The sequence below is a fragment of the Achroia grisella genome, unplaced genomic scaffold (genome assembly GCF_030625045.1).
Source record: "Achroia grisella isolate CSIRO2021 unplaced genomic scaffold, CSIRO_AGI_Agris_v1 utg1920, whole genome shotgun sequence".
NCBI classification, from domain to species: Eukaryota; Metazoa; Arthropoda; class Insecta; order Lepidoptera; family Pyralidae; genus Achroia; species Achroia grisella.
Genome location: NW_026712695.1, coordinates 1,967,237 through 1,992,876, shown reverse-complemented (window position 1 = coordinate 1,992,876; position 25,640 = coordinate 1,967,237). Strand labels below are relative to the sequence as shown.

The 25,640-nt window shown below is 29.9% G+C and overlaps 1 protein-coding gene across 1 annotated transcript; it reads right to left on the bottom strand.

The window, feature by feature from the left end:
* Window positions 1-1,120: 1,120 nt before the first annotated feature.
* LOC131841776 (corticotropin-releasing factor-binding protein) lies at window positions 1,121-23,190 on the bottom strand. The gene is made up of 7 exons (XM_059190101.1): window positions 23,034-23,190; window positions 12,464-12,569; window positions 11,286-11,446; window positions 5,627-5,822; window positions 4,975-5,153; window positions 3,145-3,253; window positions 1,121-1,293 (listed from the first exon to the last, which is right to left on the bottom strand). Exons 1-7 carry the CDS (start codon window positions 23,100-23,102, stop codon window positions 1,142-1,144), a joined length of 972 nt encoding a protein of 323 aa, XP_059046084.1. The 5' UTR covers window positions 23,103-23,190; the 3' UTR covers window positions 1,121-1,141.
* Between the last annotated feature and the right edge of the window lie 2,450 nt (window positions 23,191-25,640).

The window sequence follows — 25,640 nt, the reverse complement described above, 5'->3', positions numbered from 1 at the left end:
ACGTGATATATAGGATGCATTAGTCGTGAGAAATGTATTTACTTTTCAACTTTGAAATCTATTTTTTTCAATATGTGCACTACACGAGTAAAAATTTTCCGTTTCTGTTTAGTTTTACTCGTAGATCTGTAAGTTATTCTATCGAATAGCTTTGACCCCTTATAATAAACTGTTTTTATAAGTAGAGTTAGTAATAAGACGGTAGATATTAAACTATTCTTCCAGAACTAGGCACTTTATGTAGTATTTTTTTTAATAAATCATCGTTTCAGGGATGAGTACTTATATAAATGAAATAAAACAATCAAACAGATAATGTTCATTTATTGACAAGTATTTGGGGCATTAAGGTGTTGGTATTGAGTTTAATCTAACTTTGCATAATGACTAGATAAAGTTATTAACAATTCCAAAATCTAGTTACCTAAATACATTAATCTTAACTATACGGTATTCAGTATCATTTATGGATAAATTATATTTAACACACCTAAAAATATCAATCTATTTGATATTATAGTCACATTTTAGAATTGCCTACTGAAAATTAAATATCTAAAATGGAATGTTTATTACTTAATACCTCTATCTCTATATATCTATATAATATGTTAGAGAATCATATCTTCTTCGCGCGAATAGTTATAAACATGACACAGCACACTCATATTAAAATATATTATTGACAAAAAACGGAGAGTAGGTACAAAGTCAGTTAGTTAACATGAATAAAATAAGATAAATGCGGAATACCCAATTACGGAACATTACGCTTATTCGTACCTTTACATTATAATGAAAATGTATGTAATCGTAACAAAGCCTAGAAAGATGTGTAACATTTGCATAAATATTATACGATTGCTTTGGCTTGCATAAAAAGTACTTAAATTACTAATATTTACCCGGCTCTCTGACAGCCTTACAGTGAGCCACGATTATTACTTTTTGTATTTGTGAAAATATGAACATAATAATGTATTATGCAATATATTACTTATAGTAGTTTTAAAAGTATACAGCAAATTAATAATAAACGATGAGTATACATATATATATATTAATAAAAGAAATAATAAAACTTAAGTAACTAAAAATAAGTTACAACAATTGTGCCGCAGTAGTAGTTTCGATTATAAATTTACAAGTCGTTCATTCCACAAATTAAGTCAGCGTGTTCTAATTCTTCAAGAGGAAGGGGTGCAAAAGCCAAGGTTACGGAGTTGTAGAATTTTCCTTTAGAAACCAGTCTCACAACAGTATCTTCACAAGCCACATATGCAGGACGACGACCTGTACATATTTAAAATTAAATGTCTTAATTAATACTCTAATTATTAATAATACAGTCAAATTAGATGAATTGAACCTAATGTTTCCTAACGTTCCTATCAAGCCTATTAGGAAAACTGTGAGACAACCGTCAAAACAAGTTAAGTTCATTCCATTAAGTCATAATATCTAACTTCCTGAAGTTGAAATTATACTATAAATCAAATAGTGTAGAACTACACTATTCCTTAAAAGGTGCATAATATTCTATTTACAGTAATATATACAATATATATGTAGTTTCTGGTAAATAACTTGATTCTGTAATAAATTAAAAGAACAACGCAAAAACAACATATAAAATTGCGGTTAAACAAAATAAATATTATCTTGAATGTGCTTAAAATATTTAAGAACATTTACATAAGTAAACTAAATAAATGAAGGAGGCGAGAATAAGAGTACCTTGGAAAGGAACGACTACTTGTTGACTTTGATTTAAATTAACTTACACTGTACAGAAAAAAAAATGTTATCTAAATTCTCAAATTCTCTACACAAAGAAACATCCATTACCGCCGTATTACGGAGTTCATTATTATTATATTACTTAGCAATAAGGGATTTAAACAACGTTAACTGGTTTGGGATTGTTTCATCAACAGTTTGTTAGAGATTTAGGTAGAATCTTTTATGTGAAAATCGCCGTGGATCTTAATTTTCCAACAAATATTAGTTAACTTATTTTGAAGGATAAATTAAAAAAGTGAAGGGTAATTTTTGGTATACTTGTTTAATATATAGCCACATTATATCACAAATATTATTAGAAGATATTGCGAATCTTTGCTATACATTAAATCACCACCAAATTAAAATAGTCTGGTTAGTGTTTTTGACAGACATTGCATTTTAATCGATTATTTAATTGAACACATTTCACTCTTATAAATGAATATTAAAGCATGCTTTATAGAATTAAAACAAAAAATGACTTAGAGCTAGTTCAAATTATACTTCAACAGAACTCTCCTGGTACGTGTATGAGTAAAGGTTATTAATATTTAGCTTGTTTCACTTTGAGCAGGGTTGTTTGCTTAACTAACGAGAAACAACCTTAGATTCTTGTGTGTGTCGTAAATAAGTTAAAAGTAAAAGTTTGATCTGTTTATTTTGCAACGAAATATTTGACTGCGGTTGTTATCTACGGTTTTGATTTCTATAAATTATATACAGTAATTCAATATAAATCCAATACTATGTATCTATTTGATACATAGCTTTTTAATTATATAATTAGAACCAGGTGTACGCAGGAATAGAAGTCACAATAATTCTATTTAATATAAAATAAAGTTTTTAAATAGACAAACAGATTGACATTGATAGTAGATTTATGAGGAGGATCATTTAATCAATTTCAGAGATTGGATCACGATGATATCTTTAAGTGATTGAAGTTGAATTACAGAGAAATGCAATTATGACTATGTACGTAGTTCATTTCTAAAATTAAATCCAATTATTATATTTTTATATACTACACTTTTCATATACTTCAAATTACCATGCGAATTAGTTCTTTCTCCTTCTCTACCTAATCAAAATAGATAGTTGAGCTTATCAATAGAGAACTCCACCTCCACTGACGGTTTTATCGATAATAAACTTAGCCAGTAGACCTAGTAGGGGTTTACTAGGTTAAGGTTTACTACTACTACTTTAAGGTTTAACACGCTATTAATAAGAAATGGAAGTTAGACATTATTGTATATTCAAGAAAAGAAATACAGATAAACAGTGATAGCAAAGAATAATAATCGAAAAAGAAATCAAGCATTCGTAATGAAACATCGAACGAGTATTAGGTACCTTCATTAGAGTCGAGTCCGCAAACACTGTCGAGCACCTCCATTTTGGTGTGGTCCAGACCGCTAGCTCCACCGATTTCCACGTAATCGGGCAAACCCCGCTTTGTACACTGTACAAACAAATAAATGGCATATTATTCATTTTGGTCGTGATTGAGTTGTTTCTCATCTCGGTGTCTTAAAGGTTAACAATACATATAAATAAAATTAGAGTGTCTGTGTTTGGTGTATGTTATTTATTATATTTATATTCATATGCATGTATAAAAAAACGGTTATCACAATATTTGTAATATTGTAATAAATAAAATAACATTCTTACTATTTTGGTCAGTCTGTTTGTTTGTACCGCCTAATCTCTAAAATGGCTGGACCGATTGTAACGGGAACTTTTTTTTGGGAGGTAGCTGATGTAATAAGAAGTAACTTAGGCTACCTTTATTTTAGAAAAAAAAAAATAAAAAAAAATAAAGTTAAATTCCACAAGGACGAAGTCGCGAGTACAGCTAGTAACAAAATAAAGAAATGAAATTGCATCTACTGCTATTTTAGTTCAGTTATCAATATATTAAATAAACATAGTGTTATTCATAAACTAAAAATACAATGATGTACGTTGTATTTTTTATATTTTACTACGATAAGCAGGTAGCAAAATTATTTACGATATTCAAACTATAAAAAAGGATTTAGAGGTATATTTTAAGAGATAAGAAAAATCATTGCTGAAAATTTTCTCTGTTTTAATTTTACCTAATAATGGTGTGTTTATTTTTATATCTACTTATTTAACAAGAAAGTCAGTGTAGCATTTATAAATTGTGTCTAGTGTAGAATTACAGTGAAATAATTCTAATTTGGGTAAGTGTGTGTAAAAATAATCGTGGCCTCGTTAAGTAATTCGATTTATAACTAGATTTACGACGATCTAATGAAAGATTCTGATAATCGTATACCCATCAATGTGAAATGTTGACTGTTTCCGGAAGAATTTGAAGCGAAGCTAAGTTAAGCCAATATAATAAAGTTCTAAAAATAAAATCTTATTATTTAAGATATTTTTACGAATGTTATAATTTATATTCAATACATTCATTCATATAATCATTCAATATTGGATAATATATTGTTTTTTTATATGACACGATATTAGATTTTTCATTACATTTTCTTATTCCAGTCAATATTGATTATATCTATGATATTTTTTGTCTTTAGAATTCAATGAATGCATATTACCTAATTAACATTTTGTTTTATTCAAAATGAACTACGACTCCGATGCTTGTAACTTGAGGAAATTATCAAATTATACATATTTTATTTCTTAAATTGTCAATAACGTAAGTACAATTATTTTATTACTGAATTTTATATCGTTAATATACGGTATATATGGTATACAACATATTTTTATGTAGGTACCTATGAGAAGTGAGAAGGTAAATAATAATATTTAATGTTGGATAATTAAATTACTGACTTTATTTTTGGTAGACATCTTCATAGTATCACATAAAAAGCAAAAAGTTAGTTAAAGTTTTAAGTTACTACTTTATATAATAGATCTGCTGCTACTGGATAAGAACATTAGTATAAAATATTAAAACATTAGTATAGAATATTAGTATAAATAATAACAATTTTGTTAAGATAATCAATTAATTTAACCAAGATAAATTTAAAATTATGTAGTTGATAGAATGTTCAAGATTCTGAATATAGAACGACTAAATATCATTCAGACGTTCCTTATATAGGTAACGAGAACTGAAAAATACTTAACGAAAAATAATAGTTACTTTCAAATAAAACAAGAAATTTGTCTTACATGATGTATAGTTCCAGTTTCAATATCCAGAAGGCTGCCTCTCTTCAGTGCTTGGCCCACATTAAGATCCAATATCTTTACTGTGGCAGGTGATACCGCAATTATCGAACAGTTCCCTGTTTCACCATGGTTACGTAGCGTATACACGCCTTCAGCGCCGAATAACATAACGTTGCATGCTGAAAATAAATGCAGTGGCTATTATTTTAATTGAGATATGTAATGCAAAATTTAATTATGAATTAGAACGAACTATCAATACATCCAATAATATTTAGACACATTGAATTACCTATTTCAATGTGTCTTAACACATTATATACCATTACCTTACATATTAAAGATCAACTATAATATAATATAATAAAATAACACAGGTAGACTTCGTGTCACCTACATCTCAATCCCTCCACCTCTGTCTCACCTATTCCAGCCACTAAGCAGTTTGGTTTGTACACTGTGTTTTAGTTTTAGGATACAGATTAGACAATGAAATCTTAGTCTGCATATGGTATCGCAGTTATCATCTGTATACGTGGTATCTGTAGTGCTGCTCATGTATATATGTAGTTGATGGTTGCCACTTACCATCAGGTGGGCCGTCAGCTAATTTATCATTCCAATTAAGTACATAAAATAGTGATATTCTTACGTCTAGGGTTTCGCAAGTGCCGTATGGTGACAGCAAAACCTTTCCCTTGAGCTGGTACCCGATACTGTACGAGTGCTGCGTTTTGACGGGAGATTAGTTTTCTCTGGGGTCGAGTGTCACATGATTCCACAACTCTATCGTCATCCCAAGCGTCCGCTGGCCACACCTGGCCATTTAGTTCCCATCCATCCACCCACTATGAAAAGAAAAGTTTCATTTTTTTTTTGCGGATACTCGATATTCATCTAATTAATTAAATTTGTACGATATTAGTACAAGTTTCAAACCTAGAAGTAAGGTCAGCATAAAAAATATAACCATATCAAGATTTTTGAAAACTTCATCACATAAAAGCACTTGAAACTATTTAGAGCCAAAACTTTTCTATTGATCGATAATGGAATATTAATTTCGTCGTCACTAATGCAATTAACAACTAGTCAACTAATGCAAAATGTGCTATTGAAACATAAAAGGTTATATAACCTATAGTTGCTCTACCAGGGATGATTAATCACGATTTTCTGGAGGCACAACATTAAACCTAGTTCATTGTTAACAATTTGTTTTAATCTGGTGCATAGTTACGTATATAGCATATTATCTTAAGATTAAATTGGCACTATTTAATTTCCTAAGCCAATAACTTATATAGTATTGTATAGGGAAGTCAGAAAACAGAATACGCTCATCAACTATTGTTGCAGACTGTACCTGGTATTATATTCCTAAATAAAAATAAAGCAGGAACGTGGCCGTTATTATACTTAGATTAATTTTACCATATTTCTTAGGAGTGGCGACAAGTACGCACAATGGTACCACATAACAGAGAAGCCAATATATTAGTCTAAAAACATTATGATAGTATTGGTTACATAGACATCTTTATCTTCTGATTCGATTTTTCATACACGTTCTGGGCGTAATGATCTGGATGTTGTCTTTGTATTAAGTATTTTCATATAATTTCCATTTTTCTTCCTTTATGTCCATACTCTAACGATACAATTAAATGTTAGTTTTAGATTACAACTTTATACTGCAATCTGAAATGCTATCTAAGTTAATAGGAATTGTTTTCAACAAAAGAAATAGTGCATTAATATTCAGCAGAATTTGAATATAGCCAAAATATGTACATATGTTAATTTAGATATAACCACAAGCTCATCTTGTGACAAATATCAAGCTCTCATTCTATTTAAACACGCCCCTGTATAGCCAGATAGCATTATTACTTACAAAGCGAACATAAATGGAAACATATTCAATATAATATTAGGAACAAACCAATAATAGCAAGTAATTTTGGAAGCTAATCTCTGGTTCATTGTAATAGATAATAGCAGTAACTATTATATATGTTGCTAATACCTCTGTATCTTATTTTTAAACATATTATCATATATCTAGTTAGTAGGTAATAGATATGTATACGAAAAAAGGGTATACTTAAAAATGTACCTACCTACAGTAAAAATACTAAATGTATGCAGCATTAGTAAAATTAACAATCAACTGTTGAGACTGTGTAAATTGTACACAGTATTAAAAAAGTAAGTAAAATAACTTTACATTGGTATAACTTTTGTCCCAGATTAATTACGAGAATTCAGATATTGCATAGAACCATTTACGAATACTTCTACAAGCAGTAATATAAATAAACGTAAACAACTTTTTCTAAATATGTTACTTATTTTTTTCTTCTCAATTCAGTATACAACTCTCCATGTACGCTCATTGGTGTCGAGTACTCGTAAATTGGCCTTTTGAGAATATTGCCAATTTGCTCCGTTCAATGAGGAGAGCCACGATTAACTAGCTCTCGACCTACTTTTTTCTCATGGATCTGTATACATTATCGGCTACTAGTCCTCTTGTCAATTTGTCTAAATCACTACATTGTATAGAACAAAGTCACTGTCGCTGTCTGTCCGTCCCTATGTACGCTTAAATCTTTAAAACTACGCAACGGATTTAGAGGCGGATTTTTTTATTAGATAGAGTGATTCTTGAGGAAGGCTTATATATATTATACATGTACACCCATGTGAAGCCGGAGTGAGTAGCTAGTTAAATTATAAAATATTGTTCTCTCCATTAGATTACCCAATAACATAATTTTTCATAATTGATACGGCATTGTCAATGAATGAACATAATATTTATTCGAAAGATATCAAAATTTGCTTATTAAAAATATTTAAAACGATAGTGTTATTTCACTTGTTTTATTTGGTTTTCGAGACTTTATATATTGAGTCACTACGTTGCAAAGATTGCTAACTAATAAGGATTTTTTCTTATTATTGCATACATTTTAAAAATACAGACCTATACCCCTACTTAGAACTAGAAACAAATGAATACAAACATTTACATTATTTTTATATTTCATTTCAGCTTAAATTAATTTAAAAGCGTGCAATTAAATAAATTGTGCTTAGAAGCATAGTCAAATTACTAAAATTATTTACATATAAACAGTGCGGTCATGCGATTTAATACTAAAAGTCCAAACAACTGTTACTAGTACTAATACAAAATTTTCCTTATTTTCTTGGGGAAGCTGGACAGCTTCGTAATTATTATCAATTTATTTCGGCTTGGTATACACATTAGTAGTACTCCTATTTGGGTACATGTGGGTATACATTCCACTAATAATAATAATTTATCTTTTAATAATACACTATTTGTTATCACGTTTACAGCGTTACCGATATTGTTGTATTACTATGGTACAACTCCCGAGTCTCACGTCCTCCTTTGGAATCCTAAGATTAGTTCATATACTTCTTTGCGTTTGTTATTGTATTAAATTATTATAATTTCTCCATATTTATCTGTCTCAGTAACTCGACGATATATTCATTTGATATTAGATATTTTACAAAGTATAAAATTTTATATACTTTTATATACTATGTACTGATTTTAGGAAGGGACAATTAATTTATGTATTACAGTATTTTCAGTAAAATATATTTCGCAAGACCTATCCCAAACGCATTTTTGTTGAAACAAGGTTAGATTTCTGGCTCCATTTGGTTATATTTTATATTAAATCATATAAAAGTAATATATCAATGATATGTCACATAAATATCGAAACTCAGCTAACTTTTTAGTAGACTATGTGACAATAGCCGAATGCGTGTGATAATAGACTGACCCGAGTTCACCCTTTTTACTAATTTGGCTTTCAGTCTAATAGGAATCGTCGGTGCGTATTTTTTGGAATAGCATTTTAGTACTCGTTTATTTCTATGTAAGTAGCATTATTTTATGTAACTAGATTGTATAGTTATAAAACCAACATGCAGCAAATATTTGTTGGATGTGTGTATACAACAATATTGTACTAATCTTTACATAGTATAAAATAAAGTCGCTGACGCTGTCTGTCCCTATGTATGCTTAAATCTTTTAAACTTCACAACGGGTTCTGAAGCGGTTTTTTAATAGATAGAGTAATTCAATAGGAAGGTTTATATGTATATTACGTGCATAATATTATACAGTAACACTGATAAATTTAGGTAATTAGGTATATTTAGTATCAACATTGCATACGGGGCGGGTCGCTAGTAATTAATAAATAGACATAACACTAATAGTATTTGGAATCCTCATTCTTATTTTGATTTGAGTGACAAAAGCACTCGGACAATTAAGAGTATCTAATATTTTTATAAATTCAAATAAGGAATAATTAGCCTAGATTGGAACATGAACTGAATCATCAACTATAAACTTAAACTATTAGGTTGATTAAATGAAATCAATTAATATCGATACGTCTAGACAAATTACGTATTAATCGATTAACGACACCACAATCAGTATGAAGTGCGGACAGTTATTTCTTGTCACCACAATCAGTGTAATTTAATAAAGATTAATAGAATTTTTATTTTTCATCTAATAACGTCTGTCGGGATTTGCATGATAGATAAATATACAATATATGTACATACATACTCATAATTGCAATAAATATATAGGGGTACAATTATAGTTAAAAGCAGCACATAATAATATAATGTATTAATAATAATGGCAGAAATCAGGAACAACAATTAATTTGTAATTCACAATATGCTACAGTAGCTGATAACGATGAAAATTTAAAATGTTGCAATTTATGTATCTTATCAAATGTAATCTATAAACTAAGTGAATTATTTTTATGTATCTACCTAAGTATATACATTAGAACGGTCAAGATTCAGTTGAAATTGTACTCTAGCACTACATTCACATTTATCAATGTATTCATATAAGTTATTTAACATAAAAGCTTCTTTGACATAATAAAAAAATAAAAGCCCCTTTTAGATAATTTTCGTTTTCCTAATACTATAACAAAAGGACAATAGACAGATTGTATTGTTGTGCATATTAGATGTATTATAGTTACAAAAGACTTCTCTATGAAGAAGTAAATCATAAAATTCAACAAAGTTGTATTTAATAAAACTGTCGAATATACAGTCATTCTTTGTTTAGGTACGTCCGTAAACATAGTCGGCGTCTTATGAGACATAATGTTCAGCATATATACAGCAAGAACAGAGACAGCCAAGAGATCTGAGATTTAAGGAAATATGTAATGTCTAGTGTAAATACATAAAGTATATTATAAAATTATTTTTAACGTTACTTTATTTTAAGATAAGAAAACTGAACAAATACAACTCACATTGTACACAAGTACAAGTACATATGAAACACGTGGTAGCTAGAGAAAGGCACGTAAAAATACAATTATAGTAAATGTACCTAGTCGAAATGCGAGAATTGCGAACAAACCGCGTAGTAAGGTTGACAGATTGTGTTCGTAAATGTAGCAGTGGCAAAACAAATTACTTTTTGCTGCCGGTCTAAAACTGAGAAAGGATTTTACTTACCTATGTTGTGATAGTTTCAGTATGTAAAAGAATATGCTTAATATGCAGATGCTTGCTCACCTGACCGATCTGTCATTACTTATAGTCATACCTTGAGGTCTACTATAAGTAATAACAGACGGGTAATGAACCCGGTCATAATAATATTAAGACCGGCTTTATTAAATACTTGGTAATTAATTAATTAAAAAATTATAATTAATTAAAGTTGGTAAAAATATTCATGTAAAATATATTTTAAGTGGTAATTAATATACATAATTTTATTATTTGAATGTTCTTTGTATATAAGTTTAAATGGAGTCAATTCGACTAAAATTGAAATAGGTACAGTTAACGGCACACAGATATGTTTGAAAGAATTATCATTGTAATTAAAACCAAATATATTTATTATTTTTGAAACTACAAAAATATAAGTCCCATTTTCCAATCTTTGGTTGAATGAATTTTTGTATTTCATGTATTCTGAATTGAATAAAAGTCATTCAATATTATATTTACGATCTCGTTGAAGTTTTTTACCGCCAACCGAGCGGTTAAAAAAATAGATATTATTTGTGTCATCTAGGGTTTAATATATGTATATACCAAATTTCATTAGAATCCATACAAAGATTTTTGTGTAAAAATTCTGTCTCAGATATCTATCCAATTATTCATACATCCTCACGAACTTCTACGTTTATAATATTGGGCGGAAAAAACATAAACAATAACAGAAAGGAATAATTATTTACCGCGACCAGGCCTCCATTGTCACAGGGTACGTCTAGATAGTTGAAAGTGACCTGGATTCTAGTATCAGGTTCGGCTATCATGTATATACCGCAGACATTTGGTTCATCCGATGGTGACTTAAAATACAATTTTCCTTCCTCTGACGTCACGAGAAAACAATCTGTAAAAATTATATAAGTTTAGTTTACGTTATTAACTTATAACATCAAGCATTAGTTCTCTGAAATATAAATGAGGGCAGTGTATTTTGTTCTATAAAAAGGACTTTTATGAAAATTACGCTATCGCCTGTGCTTGCCAATCGTTTGAAAACTGAGATCTCAAGTTAGATTTCATTTCCTTAAAAGCGTTGAGAGTGGTAAACAAGCTGATGGTCTAACTAGTAGAAAATGGTAACTAATGCTTATAAAGGCAAGGATAATTATACTACAAATGTAATAAAGATCCTTTCAATGCATAAGTTTATTTCTTTTGAAATTAAACTAGTTGTATTACCCTTTTATATAATAAAAATATCACCAGTACCATACAGATAATGTACTTGATATTTTTACAGCAGAAATGGATAATATAGATAACATAAAATCAGCCAAAATCTTTTATAGTTATCAGTCTCTGGGGTATACCTACTTCTGTGTTGACTAAAGGTAAGGCTTCAAGTACCGAATATATATAATGACGAGTATAATATGAGTAATTTCAAGCTGATTGTAATATAGCGCCCACGGTGTCGCTAGTCCTTATTACAGTATAATTCTTGTATGTCAGCATATAAACGACTGTGCACCCAGATAATTCTGATATTCAAACTAATACCGAATAAATTTGTTATTTGACGATTTCAATGTTCATCGAATGACTTTATAAAGTTTTTTTCAATCCATTGCTTTTAATGTGTAGGTGCCACTCGATAGATTGTAATAAATTTTCTCTAATTCAATCCATCTCTACTAACTGAAATCACGATGTTGATGAAAGGTATGATGAAATGATATTGATATGACATTAGTATCTAGCATACATTGAAACTATGCAAAGTTTTTTTTTAATCCTCTTGACAACATAATAGACTTATATCCATGTTACCACTAAGAGTCAATCAAATATACAAAGTTCAAATCATGTTTTTAACTGAATGAATTTTATTGTAGTCGTATAAAGCATACAGAGATTCTACCTTCGTTAGGGTCTATAACACGATGAGATGGCCGAGGCAGACGCCGAACTCTGGAAAACCAAGAGAGTTGAGCCGCAGAATTTCTCAAAGGACCATGTTCTTTGCCCTGCAAACAAAACAATCTGTTAAAGATATTGTGTCAACAAAAATATTTCATAGTAATCGTATATTTGACTGTATTTCACTAAGAGGCGCAATAGCAGTCAAATAAATTAGTAATTTATTGAAAAGGAATTTAGAATTATTTTAATTAACTTTACTTTTCAATATATTGCTATACATTTAGTATTCATTAATTTGTTGACATGAGCGAATATCGTTTAGTTGAGCAACAAACAAGCGAACCTTAAAATATAAGCTATGTACCAAATTGAATTTGTAACATAGAAAATGGGCTTATTACACCCTTATATCCTTTGTGTGGGATCTAAATTTACGAATGTAGCCGTCCGGCTAATGTCCCATAATCCGAGAAAAACATTTACTACTGAGTAACTTTAAATGTACTTCTACACCCACATTCACTCTTTCTGTACGTGAAAATCAAACAAATTTAGGTGCAATGAAAAATATTACAAAATAAGTAACAAATAATAGTCAGTTGATTAATATATAAATTGAAAAATCTTATTTTTTCAGTTGAGAATTCATCCAAAAGTTTTGTAGTAAGTCAGATTCTAACTAAGGCCTTAGTTTAAAGTAAATAAATAACCCTAGACAATTAACACAGCGTCACTAGTCCCACGGTGAATAGAGCTTAGGTTATGGATAGTAAACAACTAATATATATTTTATCCAGAACGATATAAACTATCATACTCACGAATACAAATGTTTGTACTGAGCGAGGAATCATACCTGCGACCATCGGAAGTAAAGCGGTGTGCTAGAATGCTAGACTGCCGAAACCATTATTTTGAAGTAATTCAAGTAATACCCACATTACTTTAGGTAACTTTAAATGATAGGGCTTAAAAAGGGCTACCTTAAAATTAGCTTTAAAGTCAAGAGACAGTGCTACACTAAGTAAGGGTAATTATTCTTGTAATTTTATTGTCTACTATTATTATTCATGCTTGTACAAGGGCTTAATATAAATTTCCTCTAAGTTTAAAACTAAGTGTTACTGTAAAATATATACAATATTTTCTTTTTAATAATAGCGACTCTGTTTATGCGGCTCCTCGTACCGCTCACCTGCTGCAATCTTCAATCTATTTCTAGAAAAAGAGACATCATAATGTAAAATGAAGACTAAAAATGGTTGATGAATTTACATAAACCCAGAATTTTTCAGCTACAACAGTTAAGAAGTAAACAAAGTTTATTTTTTCATTTGTATGACAAATACATAGTAAATAATTCAAAAAGTTAGTTTGTTTTTAAATCATAGTTTTTTCCACCAATTTTTGGCGATGAAATAACATGACAGTAATTTTACTTAAAATTTGCATGAGGTACAACATTGTTATTGAATTCATAAAGCTCATACATTACAAAATTAGAGGTTTGTCCGAGAAGTAGTTTAAATGTGGAATTAAACATTAAAAACAATGTCGCTTTATTTTTGATTTTTTAATTTATAATTTTTAGTATAAATGGTGCAATGAGTTGTAAGTTTACGAACAACATCATTACAATTATTGTTTATACCCATCTAGTCAGAAATTAACATAATATATTATTTATTTATTGAACCGTCTAACATCTTGATGACACTAATTGCAAACCTCAACAGCTGTGACGTTTAGCATAAATTTGGAAACGTTCAGTTTGTGGTTAAATTTGGAGCAGTAGTTAACACCAGTTAAAATCAGGAAATAGAACTAGCGAAGCATTATGTCAATTTCATTGTTTATCTAGTAATATGAAAAAACATTTTCTACTAATCATCATTATTACTATTACATAGTATAAAACAAAGTCGATAAAATAAAGATAATAAATTATAAACTAATACACCCGTATTATTGAATTTATTAGTGATGTTTCTATGGCAAAGTTTCTCATGTAAGTTTCGTTGTATCTATAATACTATGACATAGATATATATTTCTGTAAATTGGTAAATTCGTGGCTGTAGGCTTATCCAAAATATAATTTACATATCATTATTAGTTTAATTATCCTTATATATCGAACATCAATATTAGCTAACTAATAAATAAAGGATATGTATTTATACATTTAACTTAATAACATGATTAAGAAAATACTACTGTCAATGACAAAAAAATACCGTGAGTAGTTATTATTTTATAGACATATACATAGATATGTCTGTATATATTGACACTGAATTAATAAAATTATTGAATAATAATTACATTTATGTATATAAAAACAATTAGTTAAGGGCATTAATTGTGAGTTGAATGTAATTATTATAGTGAAAGTAACGCTGGATTAGTCAGGACTTTGCCGAGCAGAATAAAATTCATTGTGCACTGGGCTATCGCACCGCCATCTTATACATTAATGGGGAGTTTTTATAGGCTTGTGGTTATGGTTGGCGTGTTGATATACAGAAGGAGTGATATTAATAAAAGATTGAATATATGACGGTGTATATAATATCAGAATTAAAAATAACAAATAATAATTAATTTAACAACTTATTTAAATCAGTAATTTGCAAGCGAATTAATTTGACATTTTGACAATATACTTTTTATTAAAATGTGTCTGTGTTATATGGCTAGTTTATGTAAGGAGGTTGATAGCCTACATTACTCCCCCCTTGAGACCTGGCTAAGGGCGATAAAAGTCTGGAAAATGTACACGACGTCCAAAACGAGTAGTACGATTTGTGGTAATATTGCAATCCTGATTGGTAGACTCGTGTTGGTCACTGAGAATAAAAGCGGGTTTAAGCCTATCGATAGACACAGTGACTTCTTTACCCTTTATGAAGCAATAAAATACTTTCGTCATATGCTCGAAGCTAGACATTTTATAATTTATACTGACCATAAACCGATCAGTTTTGCTTTTCATGAACGGAAAGTTAACTGCTCGCCTAGGCAGTATAGGCATTTAGATTATATTTCTCAGTTTACCACTGATATCCGTCACATATCCGGCAAGAATAATGTGGTAGCTGATACATTATCTCGTGTTGAAGAGCTACAATCACCAAGCAGTTTAGTGGCTATAGCACAAGCACAGGATACTGATTCCGAATTATTTCATTTTTTAGTTAATCCAAATTCTTTGCGTCTTGAAAAACGAGAATTACCTGGAAGTTGCGTTTCCTTGTATTGTGACATCAGTACAGCAACTCCTAGGCCGTTCGTACCCAAGACATTTCGAAGAGAATCTTTAACAGTCTGCATTCTCTGAGCCATCCTGGTCCTAACGCGTCAGCTAAATTAATAGCTCAGCGCTTTGTTTGGCCTGGCATCAGAAAGGACTGCAGATTGTGGGCTAAGTCATGTATAGCTTGCCAACGTGCTAAAGTAAGTCGTCACGTATCCACTTCATTAGGCACTTACGACTTACCTCGAGCACGATTTAAAATAGTGCACATTGACATTATTGGTCCTATGCCTTCATCTCAAGGTTATCGGTACTGTCTCACTGCTGTTGACCGATTTACAAGATGGCCGGAAGCAATACCTATAATGGATATTACAGCAGAATCTGTCGTTAAGGCGTTACTTTCTGGCTGGATTTCTAGATTTGGTTGTCCTGAAGAAATTGTTACAGACCGTGGTCGTCAATTTGAGTCGGCAATGTTCGAACATTTGTCTAAGATGACCGGGTTTCAACACAAACGAACTACAGCCTATCATCCAGCTTGTAATGGTCTTGTTGAACGATTTCACAGGCAACTTAAAACTTCAATCATGTGCCATGCAAATAGTTCTTGGACGGAATCACTTCCGTGGGTACTATTAGGTATTCGAAGTTCTTTTAAGGAAGACTTACAAGCTTCTCCGGCAGATCTTATTTATGGAGAGCCGATAAGACTGCCTGGTGAATTTTTCGATCGTTCTTCAGAAGGATCGACCGATGTAACAGATTTTCTAGCACGTTTACGTACATTTGCAGATAAAATTAAACCTGTTGCTGCTTCACGTCACAGAAGTGACAAAATATTTATTTTCAAGGATTTAGCCACTACCAATCACGTCGGGGTCACCAGTGTGGTTATGGTTGGCGTGTTGATATACAGAAGGAGTGATATTAATAAAAGATTGAATATATGACGGTGTATATAATATCAGAATTAAAAATAACAAATAATAATTAATTTAACAACTTATTTAAATCAGTAATTTGCAAGCGAATTAATTTGACATTTTGACAATATACTTTTTATTAAAATGTGTCTGTGTTATATGGCTAGTTTATGTAAGGAGGTTGATAGCCTACAGGCTTTTTCACAGTGAAAGTATGATCTTAAATGATCAAGTAATAAAGAACTAGGCCACAATATGTAATATAATGTATTCAGTATAAAAATATATACTTCTATAGGTACAAGACTAGCGCAGGCATTTTTTTACTAACTGTTTAAAAAGATATAAGATTTGAAAATAGTTGTAAAAATAGAAAACATACATTCACATACATACATACAATCACATTCCATAAATTTTATAACTTATGCTGCTTACTAATTATGATGAAAACTTTCAGTAAAAATAAATTATTTCATTAATTATGAAAATTTTCAAATAAGGTATACAATAATGAATATCGTACAAAGTTTCATAAAACAAAAATTACAAATAAATACAGAAACATCCAGTTGGTAATATTTAACTGAAAATGAATAAATTCCCAATCATTATGAATTGCAGAGTAACGATAGAGTGATGTCGACCGAATACCTAACCCAACCCAGGTCAAAGCTATGTTTACACGCCATGATACACGCGGCTTTTGAGCACTGAAGCGTTACACCGTCACCTTTTTTCGGATCAATGACAATATAGTAGCAAATGTAGTAAATATTTGCACGCACTAATATTCATTCATAATGTAACGGCTGATCAGAATGTTAACATTTTATGTTCGAGCTATTAAACAAAAGTTTACTGCTACATAAACCCTATTTTAAGCTCAGATAACTCGATAATATGAGAATACCACATTTTTCACACTTCGAAAAACATCAGTTTTGGCATTCTCTTACCCTCGTCTAACAAAATTGGCTCTGTTCTTTTGATAGAAAATATTTAAGTGATTTAAGCGATTGACTGGACTCACAAACGAGAGTTTATTTCGTTAATCGTTTTGAAGTAAGTGGTTTGGATAATGGAAATTGAATTTATTTTCAAAGGAAATAAATTGTTTCCTTGATTTTCAAAGAGTATATACTATAGCGATATATTTTATATAGTTTAAACTACCTAGTTAATGATATAATGTAACATGAGTCAAATTAAATCTCATCTATCAAAATTTAATTCTATGAAATATAACTAGATAATCTATAAAGTTTCACAAGAACGAAAATAAAATCACGTCACAGAAGTTTCCTTACGCAAAATATATTTTCGTTTTTCGATCTGATGAATGACTTTTCTTTCAAAACATTATCGAACTGTACTGTTTGTTCTGGCCATGGTTATATTGATTATACAATAGTTAATTATAGGTTGTTTTTATACTACAAACTACCAATATCGCTATTAAAAATTGGAGTTGATGATGGAAGGTGAAAATTTAGAGTTGTATGTATTTTTAAAGCCGAATTATAAAAAAATAATACTTTTTTTGGGGTAGGCCACTTATCACAAAGGGGTATAAATAATAGATAACAATTATTAACAATTAACTATAATATTTTCAGATCTTATATTATGCAATAAAATGTTCTAGACTATACAAAATATCACGTACTATATTTCGTATACAATGCAATGTATATATTGTATACGTTTAGTTAAGTTTCTACAAAAAAATATTACTTGTAAAGTACTAAAGATATAAATATGATGTTATATGTATAGTAATACCTATGATCTAAATATAGACTTTAATTTATTTTCAATTTGTTATTGAATGTCAAGTTTGAAGAGCTCGACAGCTTGAAGTATAAAAGTAAATCAACATGTAAGTCAAGAACATTATAATATTAAGTAATTCAACGTTCTATTTTTTATGGATATTTATTACACAGTTATTATTACAGATACCTATCTCAAAAATGTTCTTGAGAGTTAATGACTGGCAGGACAGTGAGAGACGTAAATAATGAAAACGGTAACATTACGAATATAAATATATATCTATTTCTATCGATATGTCGTCGACATGTCTATAAGAAACACTTTTAGGTTTATGAGGTATTATAGCAATGAGTAACATGTTATAGACAAAATTTAATGTATGCGATAAATCATCACTACAATACTAGAGACATGTCACGTGTGCTTAACGTCCTAATAAATTTTATATAAACACATTAAATTAATTATGACTGTCAGCACCAGAATATGACGCACAATTGTCTATGACACGCGTCATGATGATATTTACTTAAATGTAATTATTTACAAATAAGAAATTAGTAATATAAACTCAAATTAGTAATAGTAACTCTTCTAAATTTATAGTAGGTATTTATATAGAAACGGATATCCCTGTAGACTATTTGAAGCTTTATTATTCAGGTTTCGACTACTTGAAGTTCAATAAAAAAGCCATGTTCATACATTGATGATTAAGTTAAGAATTACTTAAAACGCAATTTTATTTCCCGAAATAGAACAGAATGGAATATCCTTACGAGATTTGAGCGGCACAATAATGCCTATCACTCGGCGCCCAGAAAAGAACTTACTGGATCAAACAGGAAACAGAAGTCAGACGTCAAAAGTGGAAATGGGTATACTACGTACGTACGTACAAAGATGATCGGAAATGGATAAGCTATTAATTTTAAAGAATGATCCACAATCATTAGACATGAAACCGTAATAGGAAATTCTATTAGCGTCATTGCAATTATCGCATCGAAATGATTCCGAGGTTAGGCTAGTATTAGTATATATATTAGTATAGTAGCTTCTATAATAATATATTTTATTTAGATCACGTACTTTTAGAAATAGTTTATGATGTCCCTGAAGTAGGTAAAGAAAATACCTGTGTTTCAGAAGCCAGAGTTCTCTTCCATACTATGGTATACTTATGAGTGAATTGATCAGGAATATAGATCGGAAAAGCTATCTTCGGAAAAGCTTTGATCATACAAAACTTCGATTTGTCTTCCATTGTTAATAGATATATGCTTACCAGACCCAATGAAAAGGTTGATGGCGTTAGAATTAGACAAGCATACTATAAATCTGTTTATACCATATTTAAAGCTGTCACATATACGTTAAAGTTAAATTATAAGATTAATTAGGCATATTCTTAAAGTAGATAATATAGTACCGAAATATTTTCAAGGATTTGTCGCCCTGCCATTCTCCTCATAAAATAATAAATAAAAGCTTTTACCGAAGTAAAAGTACCTATCCTACCCAGTGACTGCGTACAATTCCATAAGTAACAACTCCACATGAAAGTTAAGAAGCTGAGATCATAGGGAAGATATTATTATTTTATCTTCACATACGTGTGACCACTTTTCAACTCCATTATAAGATTACCACAGATAACTCTATTTTTGTACTCATATTTTGAGATGTATAGTTATTTAGAAAAAGAAATTACATCTAAACAATAAAATATATTGGCACAGTCAAGATTTTTACTATAAACATGCCTTCTAGTCACTGTAGAAGTAAATTTTCGAATATGATTTTGGGAAAAATTTGTAACAATAAACAGCTTAATTGCTTAGTGGTTTGCTAAATTTTGCTATAAATTCCAGTCTTCCGTAATGGTTCTTCACAGTATACGTAATATATCTGCTTGCACGAAACTATCAATAACAATATTTTAGTACCATAAAAAAATTATTGTCATATCGCTTATAAGACTGGAATGACAAATAAGACTAACATGGAAAAAAGGTATATTTTTACAGATATCTCTATCATCATTTCTGAGGACTAAGATATTATACACCTATTTAGTACCCAATACCGTGCGTATGTCTCAGCGAAACATAAAAATAGATCAAAAAAAAATATTCCTAATTGGTGAATTAATTCTCTTATTCTCTGGTACATTGTATAATCATTACTTTATAAATATATTGGTATAGACACTAATATGCATGCAGCTTACTATATTATATATTAACACAACATAGAAAATTAACACTGCAAAAAGAACGATTAATTCCGCCGTTTTTTGACCCAACGTCCATTAAATTAGGACGTGAACAACTACTAAGAATTGTATTAGACACTATAAAAACGTGCAAGAAATTCATAATACTTATTGACATCTTGTTTACACAGTTTACTAAAAGCAAATTTTTGTTACAATTACCTATTTATAAAGCGTAGATATATTTAACCTGCTCAAAAGGAGAATTGAGAATATCCTGAACTGAAATTCTTTCTGTATGTTACCCGATATCTTTCACAATTTTGAAGGTTTTTAAGAGATTATTTTAATTATAAAACGATGTTTGGTAGGTTCCCTTTTTTACAAAATCTGCAGGGTTATTAAAAATAAAATTATATTATTATCAATTATATTTCCCATAAGAAATAGACAACAACGAAAATTTCTTAAATTAAATTGGAATTGGAAATACTTTAAATAATAGAAAATTAAAATACTGTTGAAATATAGTCTTCTGACAAAAAATATGTAGGAATTGGGTACAAAAAATACATAGGTAATATAAGAAATGTTATGCGAAATGGATTACATTTCTCCGTTGTAGTATACAAGTGACATTTTAGTTTAACTTTTATGTCTTTATATAAAGACGATGGTCAATAAATAACTTATACTACTACTATCTATATATTTATATATATTTACGAACAATAATACAATAAACCAACATTAACATAATATTTTTAGACAACCAGCACGATCTTTTTGGTACACAATAACTCTAAAATGTAATTTGAAGGGAACATTATTATATTAATGTTTAATATACACATGATATAATATTTTAAAATTATGAATTAATGTAGTCCTATTTTGCAACAATTGTTTCTCTTAATAAGTTAAGTTAGTAAGTGTGTTAAATTGCCATTCCCACTAATAAAATAGTCTATGTTATTACTTGTAGTTTTAAAGCAATAAGTACTCAAACTAGTTTATTCAACAATTGAAACTAATAAATTCGCTATAAATTGACATCAAAGCATCAAAATTGCTCTGAAATTGCCTATTACATTTTCTTGTTGGTTCTATAGCCCTTAAACTTTGATTTTTATTAATCTTGTTAAATTTGTTTCATGTAGAGTTAGAAGAGAGAATGGCCGATAAGTGTTTTTTTTTTATTTATTTATACTACAATTATTTTAGATTACTATTGGATAAATATTCATAATTATGTTATACTCCTATCAAATTATTACATACATATATTGGATTTTGAGTTAGGCTAGAATATTTAAGAAATATATAAATTGTAATTTTAACTAGTTTTTTTTATTGTATTCTTATTCAGCAGTTCTGTCATTGAAAATAAACAATTAATATCAATTAAAGATCCAGTAATCCAACCCAACCAAAAAATTGGCGAAAATATAAATAAAGACAGAAAAGAATAAAAACAATAGATTATTTTGAAGTTGGTCAAATAGGACGGTACTGAGGAGGTATGATCTTATGTTTATGAATTGTTATGAAAAATTGTTAATTCTGTGTCTATCGGGTCCAGAAACAATATGTCACCAGTTCAGCCAGAGTAAAAAGAATGAGGCGACTAGAAGAACAAAGAGTAAAGTGCAGGGTCTTTAAGCTTTGCAAGGAAATTCAATTATAAACTTATATTAAGCATACCTGTTTGAATTTAAAAAACGAACGTTGTCAATTTGACTGCGATATCTTTTTATTGTTAAATTTCAGTCGATTTTTTATGTCTATTTACATAGTTCTTTTGTGGAAAAAATCCAAGTTAATATATAGTGTAGGTACTAATAATTATTTAATTTTACATTGCATAGTTTTTTTTATAAATCAACAATATGCTTGTAGTTATTCTGCACATATAAATTTTATAAATGACTCGACGTAACGACTCAAAATTTTAAGTGTTAACTTTACATGGAAATTATTTATTGTATAAAGTTTACATTTATCTATTTACTATGAGCTGTGATCGTTTCGCTTCATCTAAATATAATATTATATAGTCTAAAATTATATCTTATCTAAAGTACAGTCATTTGGAATAACCAAACAGAGCTAAATGAATAGTGTAAATATCTTTATACTTTCATATTACATTGTCGTTCAACCGTACTGAACATTATGTACACATAATATAAACTTGTTTAATGTTGGTTAACTTGGCTATGTACGTAAATAAAAAACTTTATTATTATAAATTATATCATAATAAAATTTCCAATTTAAAAACCACATATCGAAATATTACAATCTCTGCTTCTAGTACAAACTTTTGACGTGGAAATATTGTAATGTACAAAGTAATATGATCAAAGTTTATAGTTTCTATACTTACCGGCAATAGCAAGCTACAGATGCCGTCGCAAGATATAACCACCAGAACTACGTAGAGAAAAGCTCTCATAATGATTAGATATAACGTAAAAAGTTCAAATACACTTCACAAAATCGAAACTAAAGTTTGGTACAATTACTTGACCGGAGCTGCGAAGTTGACGTCTGGGAACTTGTGAATGGGGCGAGTACCAATGCCCATCCCTTTATAGGGCCACAAAATGTTACTGCGCACCCTCAACTGCGCTCACTCGCCTACTTTATTCCTACGCACTTCTGACACTTTCGGAACCAGTTCATTATCATTCCATTAGTCACATAACCCATGGGAAATTCTCAAGTTGTACTACTTCATTTAACCGCTATGGTCACCATTGAAAATAAAAAAATATTTCGATGTGACATTTATATCTCTTTTTACAGAAGCCAAAATTGATATAAATGGCATTCTCTACATAAAATTAATGTATATTTTAACGCTCGTAAAACACAGTGCCACAACAATTTCGAGAGTAAAATGTTATCAAGTATTTGTAGCACGAGCGCAGTGTTATCAGCATCTATTTTATTTGCTCAGTAAATATTTATACCGTCAGCGGTGAGATTTCTTATACGAAAACAATCATGGTACTATTGTATACAGAAGTAGTTCGACTTATATTGATCTCTAATAGGGGATAAAATACGATCGTATTTATATCCGCTAATGGCTATTCGCAGCTAAGTGGTGGGCGATTTGCTTGCCATTAAGGAAATTATGGTGTAAGGTTGAGAAACGTGCTGCAACTAATGTGCTATGCTATTGTTAAATTTGTCATTTTTGTAAAGATAATTCTTGTAACATTAACCAATAGATGATACCCATTATATTTTATGAAAACACAGTTGTATATATTGCTATACCTTTATACAGCACAACATCATATGTAATATAAATTTAATTAATAAAGATACATGAAATTGAGTAGGTACTAAATTGTCATTAATAGTACATCCATTATTATCATATTGAAATAATTGTTACATAGTTTACAGAGAGAAGTACAGTAAAGTACATAACGTTGTTATTAATTTTAATATTAAGAAAATTGTGACTAACGTAACGTAACGATTATGATATAAATACTATGCGACTTTAAGTAGATATATTTTAGGTAGAATATCAATATTTAGTTACTTCTATAATATCTGTAGTGATGTAGGTACATAATATATCTATCTATATCATAACATTTTTGAACATGCAAATGCAGAAACATTAATATTAAGTAAGTACTCGAATGTCATTCTAAAATAATATTGTACTCTGTTACCAAATTAATTCTGTTCTCTTCTCTCTATTAAATGTCCATGTCCGTAATGTCACTAATGTTCGTATAATAAAAGGACCACTAAAATATCAAATATTTCGTTTTGCGTAAATTGGTTTCTAAAACAACTGTTGCTGCGTAAGTCACGATATGCTTCGATATGTAGTATAAGGGATCAATGAACTTACTTATAATACTTAAATAAAAGATATATGTACATACAATGAAAAAGTTTTGGTATTTTTTAATAAATATAACAATTATAGGACTATATTTTTCACAATAAATTTATCAAGAGTAAGACAATAACGGTCAAATTGATGGGCAAAGCTATACTAAGTCTTGAGATAATAAATCCGCCTGTCACCTATATTTAAATTAGTAGTTACTCAGTTACCCCAATAGAAATTCCTAAATAATTATATGTAGTATCAGGGGTTAAAAACCCCCGACATACATGAACAGTAATAGAATTTGTTCGTAAAGAGAAATTAAGCCGTCGGTAAAAATGTATTAGTCTCCTAATATCATATATTGGGCATGAGGTTATTAAACTTAGCAGTTTATACAAAGCAAAACTTATTATAATCATATAAATTTAATTATATACTAAAAATATATTAAATCTATAAAAATACATTACACACACACAAAAAGAGTATATAGTATATGTATGAAATACATATATCTATATACTCTTTTGTTTATTATTTAAAGCCTGTGATCAAATTGAGAATAGACTAATATTGTTTGTCTTTTATATCATTTGTCTTACTGACTGTCAAAAATAACCATAATAAATGCATATTAGTGAAATTCCGCTCGCTTCCTATACAAATATAAATCCAATATAAAATTTAAGGAAGGGATGTAAGGGAGCCCAAACACCAACCCAGTGCTCTAAGTCAACCTCACCTGCTCGCGGTACATCCTGCTAAACAACGGACGAGGCTCTGACGACCGATAAATGGCGGTATAACCATTCTATCCACACACAGTTTTCAAATTCCATAGACTGATGATGGGCAGCAGCGTCATCGGTTCGAGAAACTGTGTACTGCGATCGCCAACCCGCATGCCCAGCGTGGCGATTATGGGCATATTCCTCCCATGACAAGTCCAACACAACCATGGCCCCTAGTTCCCGGCCGCTCTGCTATTCCTGGCCAAGGCGGCGGTCATGGTAACGGCAGAGCAAGGGGTGCTAAGAATCCCCGGGCTACGGTAGGCCGCCAACACCCACTGACCCTGGCTACGTATAATGGACGCACACTGCGACTGAACGAACACCTTGCGCA

Excerpts from the sequence above, each read along its gene's own strand:
- LOC131841776 (XM_059190101.1), bottom strand. The coding sequence starts at position 23,102 with ATGAGAGCTTTTCTCTACGTAGTTCTGGTGGTTATATCTTGCGACGGC. Across the intron at positions 11,447-12,463 it reads TGTTATAGACCCTAACGAAG|ATTGTTTTCTCGTGACGTCA; the intron begins GTAGAATCTCTG and ends TAATTTTTACAG. Across the intron at positions 5,154-5,626 it reads GCACTTGCGAAACCCTAGAC|CATGCAACGTTATGTTATTC; the intron begins GTAAGAATATCA and ends ATTTATTTTCAG.